Raw genomic sequence first — 21270 nt, 5'->3', positions numbered from 1 at the left:
CTTGTCTTTTGCTGTCTTTTTATGCCAAGTTATGGACATTTGTTTTTTGCTGTTCTTAGTAATGTCCTCTCAGTTGGCATGAAAGCTCTTAAGTGCTTGTCACCCAAACCTGTCTTTTAGTCAGCTCAGCTCAAACTATTAACAGTTTGGGCATGTGGAAGGTACCCTGAAGCCTTGGAAGCTGGCTAACTGTTATGTCTTTGGCAGGATATAACCCATATATATTATGTTGCTTCAGTAGTGATCATCCAAAGATTTGCTGTTATGGTAAGTATATTTATACGACTGTACTTTTCAACTGTTTTAAGGAAATTTTTTTAATATGCTGTAAATGGATTTGCCTCATTCTATACCTATTCCTTCTCTAGTACCAGCCTTAGGGAGATATGGTATGCTGCCCGCAACAACTCTGATTTGTAATCTGCTGTTACCATAAAAGCGAATAAATAACAGGCTATTGTCAAAATCCAAACATTACCCTTTGATTATAGAATATTTAATATGAGTCCTATATGTGCAACTTTGTGCCTAGCTCAATATTAATATTTTCATTATGTATCCAATAGCTAAACATGTCTTAAAATCATGTATAATTGTGGAGATGCTGCGTCTATGACCCTTGTTAATGCTTCTTTTAAGGAGATGCACCTCGGTATAATATTGATGATTTTCAGTTAAAATTAAGTCTGAACTTTTGAATTCATCTTTAGAGAAAAATGTTTTATTTGACCCATCAACTACTAAGGTCCACAAACAATTGAATTTAAGATGGGGAAATTAGTTTAGGGAGTTTCTCAGATTTTTTTAACCCCCCCCCCACCTCATGTCTTCAAAACAAATAGAGTTGATAGCATGAGAACAATAGCAAACAGGAACCTTACCAATAAAGGGACAGTGTATAATTACAGGGTGGCTACGCTAGCATGCCTCCTTTCTTCTCCCTTCCCTTCTGCATCTGTCTCTCAAGACCTATCCCAACAACTGGTTCTGTTCACTCCTCTTTGACAACAGGCTGTCACTGACTCATGGAGGTTAAAGATGTTTCAGGAGGGATTCACTTGGCACTGGATGTAAAATCCTCCATTCCTTGTAGTTCCTCCCCACCCTCTGAACTAAAACACAGTTTTTCCTCAGGTTCCTCAACTTTGTTTATCCTAGGAGTCATACAACCAGTTCTGTTTTTTTTCAGTGGGCAAAGACTTCTATACCAAAATGGTTGTAGTACCAAAAAAAGAGCCTTCCTGGAGACTAGTTTTAATTATTCCTTCCTATGTTGGTACCGGTAACTTTCAATATTCTATATACTGACTCTCCGAAGACTGTTATTTATTCCCCAGGGAAGCTTTACAATAATGATGGAAACTAGAAGATCTCAGAACTTCTGCTTCTGTTTCACCCAATCAGTTCTCTGCATCAAGTATGTTTACATGCTTCTTGCTACAGTCTTTGCTTAAAGCAGACTGAATTATATTTAATTTTCTTCCTTATTTGGGTGACTTTCCTACATATCTTTCTAGAGTCTTATCCCAGATGTCAAGAGGTCTTAACATGAGTTTCAACTCTTCTGACCAATCTGAGAATCCAAAGATATCATCCATTAGATTTTACAACACCATTAGGTATCCTCCCTTTTCCCTTCACCCTCCAAGTCAGTCTATATCAACAGATGTTTAAGAATTTATTTTGGGGCAGTTCCTGTGAGGGTAAAGATGCATGTCCTGTGGGATTTTTCAGACAGTTCAAAATGCATCATTTCCACACTGATGTACAGTATCACAATGATGTGGTATATTATCAAGCTAGGGGAGCCCAAGACTTTATACAAGTAGGTTATCACTTGGGAGTAAGCTGTTTAGCATTCCTTAAGCCTGCAAGCACATTTTTTTTCTATTTGAGCAAACCATAGTGGCAGACAATCTAAGCAGATCCAGGACAGACCCTCAAGAATGCATTTTCAATTATGGGGTTTCCAGGTGTTAATCCAGTTCTGGGGTACATCTCAAAGAGATCTGTTGACCTCCTTCCAAAACAGATGATAGGTGTTCTTTCATTCTTAGGCATAGAAATGTTTCTTTATGCATTCCACCCCTTCAACTGATATCCAGGGTAATTAAGAATATTCAGAAAGCCACCCCCACACAGAAAATATTTGTAGTGACTGCCTTCTGGCCCAAGCAATATTGGTTCTTCCTTTTATGGATTATCTGCCTCGAGTTTTATACCTTTTTAGGCAACTCTTTTTTGAGGATGTTAAGGAGGTACTAAAGGAGGCAGTAAATCCTGCTATTAAAAACTCTTATATTAACATGTGGAATATTGTTCTAGTTGATACCAATCAGTCAGGATCCTATCTGAGATTATACCACTGGTGCTCACATATTTGTGTGAGTACTAACGTCTGGTCTTCATACTGCTTTGTTAAGGTACATCTTGTGGCCAATTCAGTATGTCTGCCCATAGATCCTTCAGTGTTTTCTTAGAAAAACAGTTTCAGATAGGAATGTTTCTCCTGAGATAACATTGCAAACTGTTAATTCCTTCCTGGGATCTTAACTTTCTGGTGGAAGAGTTAATCTCATTTCCATCTTAACCTACATATTAGGTATTTTTAAGGTTTATTTCATGGAAAACTGATCTGTCTGCTCTTACATCAGCAAGATTAGTATCTCAGGTGCTAGATCTGTTGGTGAATGAACCCTATCTTGTTTGTGTCTAGGACTGGGTATCTGTAAGGGCAAATCCCTCACCTATGCCTAAAGTTGTTTTAGAGTGTCTTTGAATCAGGCCACCAGTCTCTCATTGTTTTACCCTATCCCTCAGAACCATGGAGAAAGGATTTCATATACTCTGGACATGTATAGGCAGCTCAGGTACTGACTTGAAAAAAAAAAACAAGTCCTTTAGAAAAGCCATTCTGCTATTTATTTTTATGTTGGTACTAAAAAAATTACAACTCATGCCAAACAGACAGTATCCAGTTGGTTGTCCCCATTTTTCACCTTTTGTTATACCTACCATGATAAACCATTTCCATGCAGTGTTATGGCATACTGTCCTTGGGGCTTGCCTTGTTTAATGGCATACAGAAAAGGTGGACTCTAGAAGCTTTTTAGAGACAGATATGTGGTCCTCTGTATGTACCTGTACAGGGAATTACATACTAGATTCTGTGTTTATATCCAGGGTTGTCTTTGCTAGGACCATTTTCCAGGTGCTCCTGGATCTATATCCTTCCTCCTCCCAGGATGGATAAGCTATGGTATTCTAGCCATAGTCTTGCAGCAGTGGGATAGATGTACATAGTACAGTTGTGTAAGCTGCATTTACCCATAACAGTAGATGTCTGAATTCCTCACTGCTGAAATAGCCACATCCACCTTCCCCCCTAGTGATGTATTGTATTGTTGTTTTTTGGTTAGTACAAGACAAGTACAGTACTTAAATGTTAGATAAAAAAGTCTTGAAAACTTTTCACTCTGACTGCTGATTGTTTCCTTCTCAGGACTTCCCAGTCAGCAGACAGAGTGGATATGGGGGAGGGAGCCAAAACTTTTGGAAGCTGCCTGCTTATTGTGTCTTGGGGAAGACATAACCTATAGGCTACTGCAGCAGCGAGGAATTCAAACCTCTACTATTACGGGTAAGTGCAACTTACACAACTGTACTTTTCTGTTTGGCTGTTCCCCAAGAGATTTTTTTTTTTTTTGTATAACCTTCAGATTCATAACTTGGCATACTACTCGTGTATAATGATCACTGAGAGTGCATGACAAAATGATAACGCATCAGAGTACAGCTGTCTAAAGTATTCAGTTTGATGATAAATGACTGAATGTTCTTGTCCTCACATTTTAATCTTTCTCTTCATCAGTTCTTTAGCTTAGTAAGTGTTCCATTGCTTTTTTTTAAGTGTTCCTTGTTTAGTTAGTGTACATTATTGGGGGAGTAAATGCAGTTTTATGAGATGCATTAATAGCATTAGCAAGCTAATTACATTGTTGCAGGCTTTACTGTGATATGGCTTTACATGGCTTTTGTATTACTATTTCATTTTTGACTACTTTCTTGCAATGTTAGGTTACTGTGTGGTGGTAAGGCGTGATGGTTTTCTGTAATATTAGCACAAAAGCTTAGGACTATAAACTGCTAACAGACTTCATCTTGTAGTCTGTGGTTTGACTCCGTCACTATCTATTTACATGTTCATTGACCAACTCACTTAACCAGACAGTGTTCCTGAGTCACCCCGAAAAGGAAGCAGTTGTGCTTAGTGGGTTTATGTGGATAACAAATGAAAAAAATAAACTTAAGTACTAGGAAAGGAAGAAGTGACATAAATGGGAAATTAAAGTAATTTTAAATATTTTTCTCAAAAAGGTAGTGGGATCACAGATTATGATACAATGAAATACTGTAGGAAAGTGAATAATATAAGTATTCAAAAATACTTTGTCTGGGACAGATGAAGATTAACATTGAAGAAAAATAGAGGAAGAGCTGTTTCACTGATGTTAACTGCACCTTCCACTGGACTAGACCATGAGTCTTTTTTCACTGGCCCAAGTCTTTAATTGGTGTCTTTTGAAGGCTTGTTGTGCAAAATGATAGAACCCTCAGTTGGCAATGTCCATGGAGGCTTATAATATTGCTGCTAGTATACCAGTGTCTCCTTTCTGTGTACATTACTTGCATTGTTGTACCTGAGTTCCTGCATTTTCCTCAGATACCCCAGCAAGAGATTGAAGGTTTTCCTTCAAGGGGTGCCACCTTTTCTGGCAACCAAATAGTGTACCAGTTGAAGTACATTAGCAGAATAATGTAATCTAGTTAATATTAATCTTTAGCACAATTTTTCCAACAGCCATTTCAACCTGACCAAGTTTGTTGTCATGAATATTACAGAGAACCAATTACCCCTACACTTCCCCAATGAAATCCAAAAGAACATTCAGAATGGTGATGAAGCTCGGCCTGGCATTGTGTCATAGCAGGATGGAGCCCTTGCTTTGACCCAGATGACTGGAATTCAAATAATGGCTCTAATACTGAAGGAACCAGGCAGGGAGAAAGAGGAGAAAAGAAGTGTGGCCACTTCAGCTGAGGGATGCTATTGTGAAATCAGAGATATGGAAAATGCTGCAGGACCACCCATTATTGTAAGATAGGCTGTCCTATGGGCATGACAGTGGTGGTGGGAATGTGAATATTCCTGCTACTTGCAGCTAGCTAAATTGCTTATTGCAATAAGTAGGAGTAAGATTTGATTGCCTTTTACAGACTGGCTGAGGCCTTCCAATTAGACCCACTGATTGAGCCATGTGAACATTGCCTGGGTCTCATTAGACTTGTTAAAATCTTTACCCTAATTTAAAGAGTTATTTTTCTTTCATAATGGTTACTAGTTAGTAGATGCGAATATACAGAAAGGCTTTATTAACAAGGCAGACTGCTTGGCCTATGGATACCTGGGGGTACTTCATAATATTGTTGTTCTGCCTTGCCATCCATTGAGGCTGGGATGTGACCACCATCTTGGTGAACTTGTTTGGTGTAAAGGTTCTGCCAAATGATATAAGTGTAAATGATCTTTAGTGACTTGTGAATCTGGGTCTTGCCCAAGGAATGTAAATTATGGTTGGTTCAGTTTGCTATAGTGGTGCATTCCTTTTATATGCCATTGGAAATGCCCTTTTGTTCTTCAACAAGTGAACAAGTGTAGGTTTGGACATAGGCAATAGACATATTTGATGTGCCTCTGTCTGTGCCAGAAAAATGGCAACAATGTAAAACAAAAATGAGATTGACCCAATATTGAGTTGCTCTGTGGGAAGAGAGTCTGAAGATGTTATGAAAGGTAGAGGTGAACTCATGCAATGAAGGTGGCTCACTATAGTATTTAGGCACGTGTTGCTTATAAGTTTTCTGTTTCTTTGCCATATGCCAGTACTTCTATGTGAGCAAGTAGGGTATGTTCTTTCTGTTTATCTAGAGAACTGTATCTGCAACCATTTGTGGTTTATCTTATTACTATTTTCTATGCTTTGTGATTTTTGATATTCAGCATTATGGAGTGTTAAATTATCTCCTACTGTTTGTATCATTGTGGTGTTAGTTCTAAAAAAAATGCATACATCACTGTATAATCCTGTAATCCCATTTTCACATGCTTCTAAAGTAATTGGAGTATAGTTCAAGACAAGCAATTTGATTATGCATTGCTGCATGTCCTCCCTGCATTCGTGTAAGTTTCCGCCGGGTGCTCCAGTTTCCTCCCACGTTACAAAGACATGCGTCTGGAGCATTTCTCCCTGGACCTCCTCTGAAAATTGTCTTTGTTCTAAGTCGGACTTTCCCAGTAAACAAATGTAAAATAAATAAATAAATAAATTATCGCATTTTCCATTAATAGTCAGGTAGCATAACATCCATCTCTTTTATTTTCATGTATTCTACATTTAAGAACTGGCATAGCAGAACAGTATAAAAAACTGCCAGAATCAGTATCAAATTCTATAAGATGACAAAAGAACAGCAAAGGCTGGCTACATGTGAATATTTTCAAATATCATGTTAATTACTTCCTCTATGAAAAATCAGCTTTCATATGCCTGCACAGTAATTAAACTAATCATTATTTTTTTTTACTAAGCTATTAATTTAACAATTTGGCAGTTACAAAACTAATTTACAATTACCTACCTATGATTATCCAGCTTAATTAGAGCTAGAACCCAAAGTGATGTAGGCACCTCCTGCCTGCCCATGGGGTCTGTATTATGTTGCTGAAACGGCAAAACTGCGAATGCCATTTCAGCGACACATAAACAGCGAAATACCACTAACACAAATGGCAAGGTCACCGATTTTTTTTCTTAGGGAAAAAAATCGGTAGACCAACCAGGCACGACATACCATCTAAATCATTACAAACTGGGGGGCTTCATCCCCCCACCCCATCCCCCCAACTAAATATACCAACTCTGAGATTGCAGTACAGTGGGGTAAAGGGCAATTTCATGGCGATGGCCTAGCAATTTTTTTCCCATAGGAAAATAAATCAGTGACCTGGCTGTTCGCGTTAGTGGTATTTCACTGTTTATGTGTCACTGAAATGGCATTCGCTGTTTTGCCATTTCGGCAACATAATATAGACCCCCGCCCAAGAATATTCATGCCATAATGAATTAAAGTAAATCTTTATCTGCACTTTTTTCAAATAATACAGCATTTAAATTGATTTATTTGTGTTGCATTGAATACTATCTAGCTGGAAGTTGTGGCTCTGTTTTTTTCAGTTAGTTCCCCATCCACCCTCCCTGCTTTTGTTTTGGTGTTAATCTTGGTGGTGTTGAAACTGCCCGCTCCTCTTGTAAATCTGCATTTGGATACTCCTCCTGTGCAAATCTCATTTGCTCACTGAAAGAAAAAAGAATAATTTGCACTTTATTCATCTGCTTTTACTGCATTTGTGTTTCTACCTACTTTATTACTTTATTTTGCTTTTGTGTCATCTTAAAAGTACTCAATTGTATTTATTACCGCTTGGTGTAACTATCATTCTAAGCCTTTTGGTTTAAGCACTTGGGCTTCAGACCAGTTGTTTTACATTAAGAAGGTCTGTGGTCTGCACTGTTGTGGCAGGACACGTAACTTACATCCTTCTAAGTTGGGAACTGCTGATTGAAGGCTTAGTGTGTTATTCTAAAAGTGTATTAGCTCTGGTTTAAGCACTTGGGCTTCAGGCCAGTTATTTTACCTTAAGAAGGTTTGTGGTCGGCACGCTTGTGGGACTCTGCCCTTCTGAGCTGGGAATTTCTGGTTAGAGGCCTGCATATTTGAACTGTTTCTTACTGAAATTGGTGTGCCTTGTTTGCTGTCGCATAAACTAGATTCAGGCCTGCTGAATCTAGCTTTGTTTGTATAACTTGAACACTAATCCAGGCCTTCTTTTTGGAGAAGGTTTCCTTGTACCCCAGTGGCAGGAGTGTGCAGTTAGAACTTGTCTGATTGAAGACTACAGGAACAGGGCTCAGTTTCGAGATATTTTTACTGCTTAATTGGGTAATTTGTTTAAAAGCCTTTTCTGATTGCTTGTAGTCATCTAAAGCTGTTTTGAGTGTATTTTTTTACTGTTTGTAATCATTTAAAGCTGTTTTAAGTGTATTTTTTTACTGTTTTTGCCTTATCTTTTCAAAAAAAATGCCCTTGTTTCCCACCTTTCTAAGCTAGTATAGTCCAGTTTTCAGGCTACTGCTGAATTCAGGGCTGTGTTACAAGTTTCTGAGTTGCCCATACCTTACTTGGATAGAAGGAGGTTTCTCTGTTCACCTGTAAGAGAGGGAGCTTTGAGCAGCCATCTGTCCCTGGAGAAGTGGTTCCAGCCCAGAAGTTAGTAGTTTATAGGCCATTTTGGGCTAATTTCTATCTCTTTCATTTCCCTGCTGTAAAAACCGCCTTTGCACATTTTTTGCACATCTGGGCAGTGCCGGTTAGCTAGGGCTAAATTATTCTTGGCTCCACCAAGTCTCTTCTTCAGTTTTTCCCTTGAAAGTAGTCTTAACTCTCAACCTAAGCACATAAAAAGCATCCTACAGTCCAGCACTTGCTCAGACCTAATAGCAAGCACTAATATACCCTGACACTTGATTGCCCAGCGGGGCAAGACTCATTATTCACCCCTCACCAACCAAGCAACTAAGCAGCTCACCCTACTATTCAGGCATGACCAAAGGGCAATTTCAGGTATACTCTCCAGTCCAGCTGGTGAACCTGGGTATCCTGAGGCAATGTGACAACTGCCTCATGTGCACAGACAACCCTCTCCTCCTACCACAAAACATTAACATATGTGAGAGATGCAATTATATAGCTAAATTGGAAGCTACGCTCTCTCCACCCAAGACTGGAACAGGCAGTCATGAGGAGAAGGTAAACACTTGCACCACACCTCCAGCCTCACATAGACATAATAAACCAGCACTGGCAAAAAATGCACATAAATACACAAAATCATACTCGGAGGCTCTAAATAAAAACCTGCAAAAGCATCAGAGACCTCCAAAGCAGACACCCAAAAAAACTGCACCTCCCGTCACAAACCACACAACACATAAAACACAAAATCAGTGTGCCGCACAATCACAGCCCTTAAGGCGAAATAACATACCTAACACACTAGTAATAGGCGACTCTATAGTCAGGCACACTGACGTCCCACTCACTAGGCTGGACAAGGAGAAGGTTACTGTTAGCTGCCTGTCGGGAGCCAGAATTCGCCACATAACACAAGCACTTAGGTCACACCAGAACAAGTACAAATATGACTCTGTCATTGTTCATGTTGGTGTAAATGACCTGAGACGTACCTCCCTGGACTACATGAAAAGAGACATGAAAGAGCTCTCTGATCATGTAGCCCAGGCGGGTATGACCCTGGCCCTGAGTAGCATCCTGCCCTCACCAAGAATGATACCGCAGTATAAAGACAAAATGATAAATTTCAACAATTGGCTAAGCTTCTGGTGTCATTCAAAGGGGTTGCAGTGTCCGTCAGCCTTGGACGACATGCTCAACAAGCCTCGTTGCTTCGCAACAGACGGCTTGCACCTGTCACCCCTAGGCTTTCAAATACTGGCCAAGGCTCTTGCTGCCCCCATAGTGCCTTTTTTAGACAAGGCTCAAAAGTCAAACCCACCTCCGTAAACAGCACAAATAAAAAAAATGAGGGTTATGCTACTCAACGCCAGGAGTTTAAATCTCAAAATGCACGCACTTGAAGCACTCCTCAGTATGGAGAACGCCGACATCTGTGCAGTAACTGAAACTTGGTTCAAGGCTCTACAGAGCACCTCAGCACTACCGGGCTACAACTCATACCACACATTTCAGCTACAGAACATGGACCGAAACACAAAAGGAGGGGGTGTATCCATATTCATCAAGGATACCTACACCTCCAGGTTAGTGGCGCAGCATGATACCTCTGAGATCATCCATGTGCAGCTAACATCAGGCAAATCTGCAATGTAAATTGTGGCCTGCTACAGATCACCCTCCATGACCCAGGACCACCACTCCACCTTTCTGGAGACACTGGAAAACATGAAGGTCCTACCGAACACCCTGATATTGGGTGATTTCAATTACCCTACCATTAACTGGGAAAACTACTCAAGTACAAACTCCCAGGTCCAGCACTTCCTGGAACTTATCAACTCAAATGCCCTGGATCAGCTGGTAAACTCCCCTACCAGAGGTGAAAACATAATGGACCTGGTCATCACCAACATGGGCAACAGGTGTTCCGCACCAGAGGTCAACCCGTCACTGGTTAGACCAGACCATAAACTAATCACTCTGGATGTCCACACCACACCACCACCCCCAACCAAGGAAACCACAGTGAAAAACTTTTCTATAGCAAACTTCACCTTACTTAAGACAGAGGTGGTAAGTTTCACAGCCCCCACACCAGAGGATAACAGTGTCCAAGATGCAGGAACCTTTGCAAATGCACTCTATGAACAACTACAAGGATGCATGGATCGTGCCATCCCTAGCAAAACCAAGACTCACTCTCCTAAGAGGAGGAAACCAGTCTGTGGACCCCTGCCATAAACAGGCTATACAATAGAAGGAGGAAACTAGTTCAGAAAAAAAAAGCAAATCCCAAGAAGGAAAGACATCCCTGATCAATATCGGTAAGAAACTAAGGTCCCTCATAAAATCATCCAAGACTAATTTCGAAAGAAAAATAGCCAAGAATTCGAAAGATAACCACAAAGCCTTCTTTAGCTATGTCAAGAATCTAAGTGGCAACTCGCAGATATGCTCTGAGCTAGTGCAAAATAGCACAAAATATACTGAACCTACTGATATTGCCAACATCCTGGCAGATAAATTCAGTGCAAACTTCACCCCCCTCTCACCCCCAAAAGGGACAACAACAATACCGGAAAAGTGTCGTATCCTGGAAATCACAGACGCACAAGTGAAAACAGCCCTTTCAAAAGCCAAAAGCACAGCATCAATGGGGCCAGATGGTGTCCCAGGCTGCGTCTTGCATGAACTACAGAACAAACTACCCCCCCCCCCCACCTAAACACACTGTTCAACCTCAGCCTCTCCACAGGCTACGTGCCCATAGAATGGCGCACAGCAATGGTTATTCCACTCCACAAAGGAGGGGCCACAACTGACCTTGGTAACTATTGCCCCATAAGCCTGACTAGCCTGGTCTGCAAGGCTATGGAGCGAATCATCATGGAACTCATTAACAAAGACATTGGGAACCTCCAAACACTTGACCTGACCCAGTTCAGCTTTGTTAAGGGCAGATCATGCCTACTAAACCTGGTTGACTTCTTTGAGACAGTCACCAAGGCCATAGATGAGGGGAAGGTGGTTCACACAGCCTACCTTGACCTCGCCAAGGCTTTTGACACCATTCCCCATTTGGGAATTATAGAAAAACTCACCAGCCTGAACATAAACCCCTACATCATGAGATGGGTTGCTAACTGGCTTACAGACACACCTCACATGGTAAGAATAGTGGGCACCGGGTCCAACTCTAAACCAGTCACAAGTGGTGTCCCACAAGGCTCGGTCCTAGGACCCCTACTGTTCAGCATATACTTCTCAGAAGTACAGGCAAACACAGGAGGACTATGGCTAACCAAGTTCGCCAATGACTGCAAACTGGGAGCCATAACTGACTCTCTGGCTGACACAGATATTCTCCAAAAGGGCCGTACTGAGACGGACACCTGGTGTGAAAGTCATGGTCTCAAGCTAAATGCCAAAAAATGCTTAGTCATCCCATTTGGGAAAAACAAAACACCCATGAATTACCACATAGGTGGCAGCCCCCTTAATACAGAAGAGATAATAAGAGATCTGGGGACCCAGGTAGATAGTAATCTCTCCTTTGACAATCATATTGCCAAAGTAGTTAGGAAATCCTTCTATGTAGCCCATCTAATTACTAAAGGGTTTGCATCTAGAAATAAAGAGGTTATAGTACCCCTCTACTCGTCACTCATCAGACCCATCATAGAGTACAATGCCCCATTTAGGATGTACCTCACAAGACACTTCCAACAGCTGGAAAGACCACAAAAGTACCTCACCAAGAGGATTACTGGCCTCAAACATATGTCCAATGCAGCCCGACTGGAAAAACTCCAGCTGTACTCAGTAACATATCACTTACTCAGAGGTGATCTCTGCCTGACTTACAAAGCCGTGGCCAACTCAGAATTGATGGACATGCTCCACCTAAAGAAATCCAAGTCACTGCGAGCCACTCGCTCTAGTGAGCTAAACCTCGCCACAACAATAAATAGAAAATGCTGGAGGGATAGATTCCTGTCACAGAGACTCCCCATGCTTAGGAACAAAATTCCTAACTACATTAGGCAGAGCCCCTCACTAACACTCTTCAAGAGAAACCTTGATGAGTGGATGGGTAACAGAAAATACACCCCTGGGATCACTTCATTGGCTCTTCTTGACAGAGGCTCAGTTAATTAATCAATGGGGCGGCGAAAGCTGACACACTCTGGCTAGGCTTATAAATGCCCTTGGGCAGATAGCCTAATACCTACCTATGAACTTATAAACACTGCTGAGTACATTTAGTCTTCTGCATTTAAAAGCAATGTTTAAAAATGCATTTATAAATGGTTGTGAAATGTTCTTTTGTTTTTGTATAGGATTGTAAAGATGCATGCAAACACTTTTCTATACAAAAACAAAAGGTAATTTCATACTTTTAGACATGATCTTTAAGGGAAGAATTTAATGGAAGTGGGTAGACACTTTTCACTAGGTAAGTCAGAAATTATTTTGTTAGATTTGGGAGAACATTATAAACCAGAAGTAGTAGAACTATTTAACTTCTTTTATATTCAAACTAATTAAAGAGAATCATGGGCATGTACACATTCAGAGGACTGGTGAAGACTAGAGAACAGTAGATAAACCCCATTCTAAAACTGTTTTTATGTAGCTTAAAAATGTGTCAAGCTTAGATGTATAATCAAGCAGCATCATATTTAAAGATCAAGGTATTTAGACAATTGTATTTAATTATACCTACATTAAACTGAAACTATTTTGTGTTTCAGATTGTTGAAGAGCTAGCAGGAAGCATATTGGCAAAGGTACCCAGCCCCATAAATGTTCAAGAAGTGATGCAGAAGTATCCAGTGATGTATGAAGAATCCATGAACACTGTGCTTGTGCAGGAGGTTATCAGGTATGTTCTTAACTCTGCATTGACTTTATGGTTTCCATGAGTAACACTGACTGGGTTAACAACCATGCTTTTTCATTTAGTCAAATTTCTCAGCATATGGATCAAATACACAGGGAATTTGCAAGCCTTCAACGAAGAGCAAAGCAAACTGCAGCCAATTTTTATTTCATTCCATTCTCTTGAAACTATCAATACCTGCCTCGACAACCATTCAACAGAATCTTCCTGATTCTTTTTGTGCTGCTTCTGCTGAAGAAATCAGTGACTTAAAAAAATGATGAGAAGTCATGAGGCTGCATCCTGTGTTATTTGAGTTGTTTCTCTCCTATTAAATGATCTTCTCTTAGTGGTGGAGTACTTGTCATACTTGTACTGGTCTTCAACTGCAGTTGTTCACTTTTTTATGATAAGCTCTATTTACTCTTAAATGCAGCCATTTAGTGCTGAGCATGATGTATCACCACACATACAGCTCTACTGAACTACATGCATGGATAAAATTGCACTCCCCTGACATATTAGCAATAACTGAGTCTGGGTTAAACCAAATATCAGTAACACAGAAATACTCGCCCCCTGGCTTTAATGCCCTTAGAGCTGATAGATTAAACAAAAAAGCAGGAGCAGTAATAATTACCACAGTAGCATAAACCTGTCACTTTTCACATCTGCTGTACCTCCTTCCTCAATGTTGAGCTACTTCTAAGTAACCTAAAACTAAACATACACAAAACAGTATGTGTGATGGCCCTTTGTATCCCACCTGGAGACAATATCAGCACATTGGAGAACATCCTATCCTGATTGTCTGATAATGTACACACAGAGACAATTATACTAGGCAATGTTAACATCAACTGATCAAGTCTCACCTCTGAGAAAACAACTTCTAGTATAAACCTGTACAAGTTCTCCCAACTTATCAGTGATCCTACTATAATCAACCTGAAAAATGGTAAAACTACCACTCTGGACTGATTTTTAACAAGTCACCCTAACAATATAAGTTTCCACGGCACATTAGCTTGTATACTTAGTGGCCACTTGCCCATATATGCCACATGAGAATGGTTTATATTATATCCTTGAAGAGGCATTCAGTCGAACGCCTTTTCATCAACAGGTAAACAACAAAAGCAGACAATGCCAAACATTCACATCAACAATTTCTTTCCTTGGGAAAGAAATTGCTTGCTCTCAAAACAAAAACACATTACTACAAACATAAAGTGGGGGGGCGTCACCCCCCACACCCCCCAATGTGAGCGGCTGTGCCCTCCACACTCCCCCTAACTAAATATACCAACTCTGAGATTGCACTACAGTGGGGAAAACGGCAAAGTAACAGGGATGTCCAAGCGATTTCTTTCCCAGGGAAATAAATTGCTGATGTGAACATTTGGCATTTTCTGCTGTCGCTGTTCAAGTGTTGATGAAGAGACATTCAATGGAATGCATTTTCGAGGATATAATATAGACCCCAAGAGAATGTCATACTTCTCAAAGGAACATACATATAAATCCTCTCACAACATGAACAACTTTGACATGCAATTAACACCTCACTACAATCTCACAAATAGAACATCCTAAAAGACTTGCTACTAGATGATGCGGTTAACTATTTTAATAAGATATTTATAGAACTGTTTACGAGCTTGCCCCCCCCCCCCCCCCAGCTTAAAAGAGTGCAAAACAACCCTGATCCTTGGCTTATTCTTACTACCAGGAAATTAATGAGGAATAGAGATAAAGCCTGGAAGGCATGGCTCAATAATAAAACAGAAGGCACTCCTTGACAATATAAATACTTACAAAATAAAGCCAAATGCCAGATAAAACTTGACAAGAAACTTTATCACTCCAGTTTGCAGAATAGGCTACAGAAATTCTAATCAGTTTTGGGCCACCATATCTAAAATACTACATCCTGGATCAAATGGACAGCCAACCCCCACTTCTCCCCAGAAGAAACAAGTAATGTTTTCAATGATCACTTTTTCTCTAGCATTGCTAAACTGCTTCACAACGATACTCAAAAACACATGGACCTCCTCTAGTAATCTGACCACATCCCACTCAGTCTCACCTGCCAGTTCCATTAATCGTCACTCTTTCTCCTTTCAACCAGTATCTATGATAACAATCAAGAAATACCTCAAACAAATTAAACTGAGCACATCTGCTCCATATGGAATTCCTGGTGATTTTTTAAAAATAGCAGCCAGCTCAATTTCATTTCCAGTATTCTCATAAATAGGTATATTCAAGGGATCACATGTCATGGCCTTATGGAAGAAATCTCACATGATCCCACTTCACAAAGGAGGTAACTCCAATGATATATCCAACTTGCCATTCACTCCTGTCTTTTGAAAATCCTTGAAAAATGCATTCATAATCAACTAATGGCACATTTACAAACTAATAACCTCCTCACTCCCACAGAACATGGTTTCAGACCAGGGCATAGCACTTCCAAAGCTCTCTTAAACTTCACCAACACTATTAACATAGCCAGAGAAAAAGGCCAACTAGTTTTTGCCATGTTTCTGGATGTGTCCAAGGCCTTCAATACCATTTCCCATAGTCTTTTTCTAAAAACAACTCTCTTCACTTAGTCTATCAAACACTTCCAACAACTGGTTCTTTAGCTACATTTCCCATAGTCTGCTTTCTGTTTAATGGATTAATTCTTAAGCATCCTTCCTACCTGTCAAAACAGGTGATCGACAAGGTTCCGTACTGGGGCCATTGCTTTTTAATATATTTTACCAAATACCCTAAACTCTGCCAAATGTCAAGTATTCTTCATACAATATGCTGATGACTCCACATTATTCTGTTCTTCTGGTAACATAATTATTTTATAACACCTTACTGAAGACTCATTTTCATCAGTTGAAAGCTGGCTTAACTCCCAGCTTCTACTGAATAAAAAAAAAAAAAAAAAAAAAAAACAAACAAAGCTACTGCTATTGTTCCCAAAAGCCCTTACACACCTCAAATTTGACTTACATGTGCAACAGGCTATCAAAAAAAAAAAAAAAAAAAAAAAAAAAAAAAAAACTCACCAAAAATTAGGGGCACTCCATAGAACAAAAAACTACTTATTTGATTCATCCAGGAAACTCCTGGCCTCTATACTGCTGCTCCCCACTTTACTATATGATTCTCCAGTATTGCTTATCCTTCAAGCTTCCATCCAAAGTAAACCAAACCAGTACTATATTAAAACAGCAAAACTTGCCACTAACTCATCAGATGGAACCCATCACTGCTTTGTCCTAAACCAGTTTGATTAGCTTGAATTACTAGAGCAACTTACTTATAACCATCTACTTCTAGTCCACAATTAACATACAAACCAGAACAAAGCAAAGCCCTATTAGATTTGTTGCACGCGCGCACACACACACACACACACACACACACACACACACACACACACACACACAGACACAAAAAACCTGCTAGGCCACTTTAATCTGGAAACAAAATGGTCCTCACTACCTATAAACTACACCTGACAGCAGGAGCCTCTCTCTATTCCAGCTACGTGGCCCACTCTATCCCCTCATCCCGTTGACATACTAGAAACCTTTCCGATTTCATGACCAGTCTTAAAAAATATCTGTCTGACACCTGGAACTGTACATGCACAACCCTCAAAACAGATGCATGACCACCTACTTACTATAACTGTGCCTTTCTCACCCCAAATTGACTAACACCTCCATATCTTAGCCGGTAGTAATGGCCCAAAATCCAAAAAAAAGCTCTCACTTTAATGATACCATACTGTCAATATATGCTCTTCTTCCTCTGTAGCCAACACTTGCTACTATTTATTTTCCTCTCTTGTGTCCTTCGAAAACATTTTCATCTTTCTAATAATAACTCTGTCTCCACGCCCTTAATTTTCCCTCATGGTCATTACTCTTCTTCATCTCATTCTATTCCTGTGTCTATTTTGGCAGCAGAATATAATTTTTCATCTCCGTACATTATTAAAAATATAGTTGATATTCTGAATAACTATGCGTATGTTTGATGTAGGTTATCCACTTCTGCAGTGTGTCTTGCTACTTGCAGTACATATTATATTGTTAATATTTCTGTAAATATATTTCAATTTGTATAAAATAAAACTTAACACCACCAAGAAACAAAAATACTTGCACAGTTCAAGGTAAATCATATAATGGAAAGTTATAATATGTCTGCGCAAGTACTACCCAGGCAGTCTCGAATAGTACAAGTTCATCAAGTATAGGTTACACAGTGCTCCGAAGTTCAATTGATATCAAAAGTATATGAATATAAGTAGGATGTTCTTCATCTCACATTGCTGCAGTCCTAACACTTGGGTAGTCCGCTGTCCCAGTCGGCCCGAATACCAAAGTATAAGGCTGACGTCGGTCAAGGCGCATTTGACTGACATCAGGACGTCAGGGTACAAATGCGCATGACCGACGTCATATCCTCAGTCTTTTTTGCCGCATGGTCTGATGCAGAAGCAGTATTGCGAGTGCAGGTTGGCGTTCTGAAATTTTCTGAAGTCGGAGTTTCAGACCGAATCAAAGTTGGCTAAGTACCCGTTAGGGGAATATTTTGTTTTTTCTTGCCTCAGTATTTAACCGGATGTCAGAAAAAGTGAATAACTGTATTTCTTGTGGGAAACAGATACCTCATAGAGATTACCATGCATTGTGTATACCTTGCTTAGGGCCTGAGCACGACGTTGTTGGCTGTCGCTCTTGTGCTAGATTTAACAAACGCACTATTAAGAGAAGATTAGATTGTGCCAGGTTAGTTTTGGGAAGCGTTGTAATTACAACATGCCGCCGGATGCTCCGACGCCCGCTGCTAAAAGCGCAAAGACAAAGCAGCGAAGCCTAGGGTGGAAGAACCGTCTGTCCCGGACGTCGGTTCTTTAGAGGGCTCGGTGGAGCCGGTGGTTCTACCAGAAGTTCCTCTGGATTCTCAGGGAGAGACTTTACTGTTACAAGATGTGTCCTCTCAGGAGGTAGGCCAGGCTGAAGGGGCTTCTCAGGTAGCTGTTCTCCCCTCCCTTTCTAAGGTGGTTAGGCCCTCCCCTTCTGTTTCCAAGGCTCCTTCTAGAGGCCGGCCAGGGTTAACTTCAGTGGGGTCTCCCCTAGTTCTTCAGGGTCTCTGCCTAAGAAACATATGCTTAAAATGGCAGAAGATTTGATTACTATGATTAGAGGTTCTTTACCCCCCCTGATAAGAGGCCTAGGGTGGAACATGAGCTTGAGAGTTTTGAGCAGTGTTCGGAGGCTTCTGAGTCTTCGGCTGAAGACTTGCAGGAGTATCCTCCTTATTCTGATTCTGATGTAGATGACTCTACACCTTCGGCTTCTCCTCCTGAGGATTTTTCTTTTCAGAGACTCTTCATTCCATGAGGGAGCATTTTAAATGGGAAGGTCAAGATTTCTCTGATTCTAGGAAAAGGCTTAGGGAATTTTTGTTTCTACCCCAGCATAGGCCTTTAGCTATACCTCCTGTTCTGGATGTGGTAGAGGATGTTTTTGCAGAGGCTTCCCTGAACCCTGATTCTTTGCCTCCTGCCCCAGTTAAACCGGACAGGTATTATAGGGTGCCTGAAGCTCATAAGTATCTTTTTAAGAGTCCTAGGGCAGACCCAGAAATTGTTTCTCAGGGCCCTAAAGGTGTTAAGGCTTCTGTTGTTAAAAATCTTGTTCCTTCTGATAAAGAGGCAAGGGCTTTGGATAGATGGGGGAAAAAGGTGTATACTTCTTCCACTTTAGCCATGAGGGCTTTGAATTGCCAGTTTCACATGTTGAAATACCAAAATTATCTCCTTTCACAATTGAAGTCTAAGGTGGATGCTCTGGCGGAAGGTATTGAGTGTAAAGAGTTGCAGGATTTGGTTCATGTTTCTGAACAGGTGGGTAAGCATTCCTTGCAATGTGGTTTTGATGCTGTACAGGCCTCTTTGAGGGTGGCAGCCACTGGTTCTGTTCTTCGCAGGCATGCCTGGCTGAGGGATCAGAATTTAGCTGAACATGTAAAGACAAGGATTTTAGATGCTCCTTTACAATCTGATGTGTTATTTGGTGCGCCTGTGGAAGCAGTTTTAAAGAAAATGGAGGACAAGGCTAAGTCTATGCAGACTGTTAAAGATTTTTTGCAGGTTCAGCCTCCAAAGTTTAGTAGAAATTGGCCTACTAAGGGGTGGACTTATCCTTCTTATGATTCTCAGTCTAGGGATAGATCTAGACGTGGTAGGGGCAGAGCTCAAGGTTCTTTTAGGCCTAGAACAGGCAGTTCGCCTGCCCAGTCTTCTGGTGAGGGCAGGGGTCAGTCCTTTCGTAAGCAGACCCAATGACTTGCCTTTTCAGCTGCCAGAGCCTTCTCGTCTGGCAGCACCTTTGGGAGGAAGGCTGGCACTTTTCAAAGAAAATTGGAGTGTTATTACCCAAGACAGATGGGTATTGGATATCGTTCACCACGGTTACAGGTTTTATTTCCATACCTTGCCTCCTTTCAAAGGCATGCCAGACATTCCTCCTATACAAAGAAAAGAGGCTCACAAGCAAATTTCTCTGTTGCTCCAGATAGGAGCCATTCAGCCGGTTCCTGTGCCAGAAAGGGGCCTAGGATTTTATTCTCGCCTGTTCCTAGTACCAAAAAAGGGGAACACGTGGAGACCAATTTTGGATTTGTCTATCCTCAACACTTATTTGGACATTCCCAAGTTCAAAATGTTGACGTTACAACAGCTTTTACCTCTGCTGGGCAAAGATCACTGGATGGTAACTTTAGATCTCAAGGAGGCTTACCTTCATGTGCCTATCAGACTCAGTTGCAGGAAGTATCTGCGTTTCCGAGCTGGAAATTCACATTATCAGTTCTCTGCATTGCCCTTTGGCTTATCTACTGCGCCCAGAGTATTCACAAAAGTTCTGGCTCCAGTTGTAGCTTTTTCAGGCTAAAAGGAATACAAATCTATCCTTACTTGGACGACTGTCTGATTCTGGCTCAAGAAAAGGACGAGCTTCTTCAGCATCTGGAATATGTGATAGCAGTGCTAAGATGCCTGGGGTATTCTGTGAACGAAATAAAGTCCAGTCTAGTACCCTCTCAAGACATGTGCTTTCTGGGTGTGAGACTGAATACAGCAGCCCAGATGGCCTTTTTAACCCCGGACAAACAAAAGAGTCTATCCCTTTACTTCCATCAACTATCTCATCAGTCCGTGCTGACTGCAAGGACAGTCCTTCAAGCATTAGGGTTCATGGCATCTTGTATTCTGGTGCTTCCCAATGCCAAACTGCATATGAGGAAGCTGCAATGGTATCTAAAAATGTATGGACACAGCACTGCCAGGATTTGGACACTGTCATTCCAATAATACCTTGCATTCAAAAGGAATTTTTGTGGTGGGCTCAGGAATGTCACCTAAACAAGGGACTCTCTGTGACCCGGCCAGAGGCGAGTCAGATTCTAACGACAGATGCCTCAGACATAGCTTGGGGAGCTCATCTGAATGGAAAGTGGATACAAGACAAGTGGCCTGCCAGACTACAGCATCTACATATCAACATGAAGGAGATGTTAGCAGTCCAGTTTGCATTAATGGCTTTCAAGGAGTTACTTCTTCCTGGGCAGGTGTTGATTCTAACAGACAACACAACTGTCATGTGGTACATCAACAAGCAAGGGGGTACACATTCTTATCCTCTATGCAGGCAAGCAATGATTTTGTGGGAGACTGCGCTCAGCTTGCAGCTAAATCTACAGGCAAGGTTTCTGCCAGGAGCACAGAACTCCTTAGCAGATGTGTTAAGCAGGCAAATCATGGATCCCCACGAGTGGAAACTGGATCTTCATGTATTTCGACAATTGACAGTGTCCTGGGGAACTCCAGACATAGATCTGTTCGCTTCTCCACTAAACCACCAGCTGCCAAAGTTTTGCACGAAAAGGTTTCATCACACAGCTTGGAAAGTGGATGCTCTTTC

General features: G+C 40.9%; 1 protein-coding gene across 1 annotated transcript in view; it reads left to right on the top strand.

The window, feature by feature from the left end:
* The window catches only part of DNAH1 (dynein axonemal heavy chain 1), a 5225710-nt gene that overhangs the window by 4983727 nt on the left and 220713 nt on the right, over window positions 1-21270 (top strand). Inside the window, exon 75 of the mRNA XM_044076389.1 lies at window positions 13131-13261. Coding sequence (XP_043932324.1) covers window positions 13131-13261 — 131 coding nt within the window. The remainder of the gene's footprint in view (window positions 1-13130; window positions 13262-21270) is intronic.

This window comes from Protopterus annectens, chromosome 7.part0 (assembly GCF_019279795.1).
Source record: "Protopterus annectens isolate FY-2018-M chromosome 7.part0, PAN1.0, whole genome shotgun sequence".
Classification (NCBI taxonomy): domain Eukaryota; kingdom Metazoa; phylum Chordata; order Ceratodontiformes; family Protopteridae; genus Protopterus; species Protopterus annectens.
The sequence above is the reverse complement of the archived record's forward strand: the minus strand, read 5'-3'. Positions and strand labels throughout refer to the sequence as shown.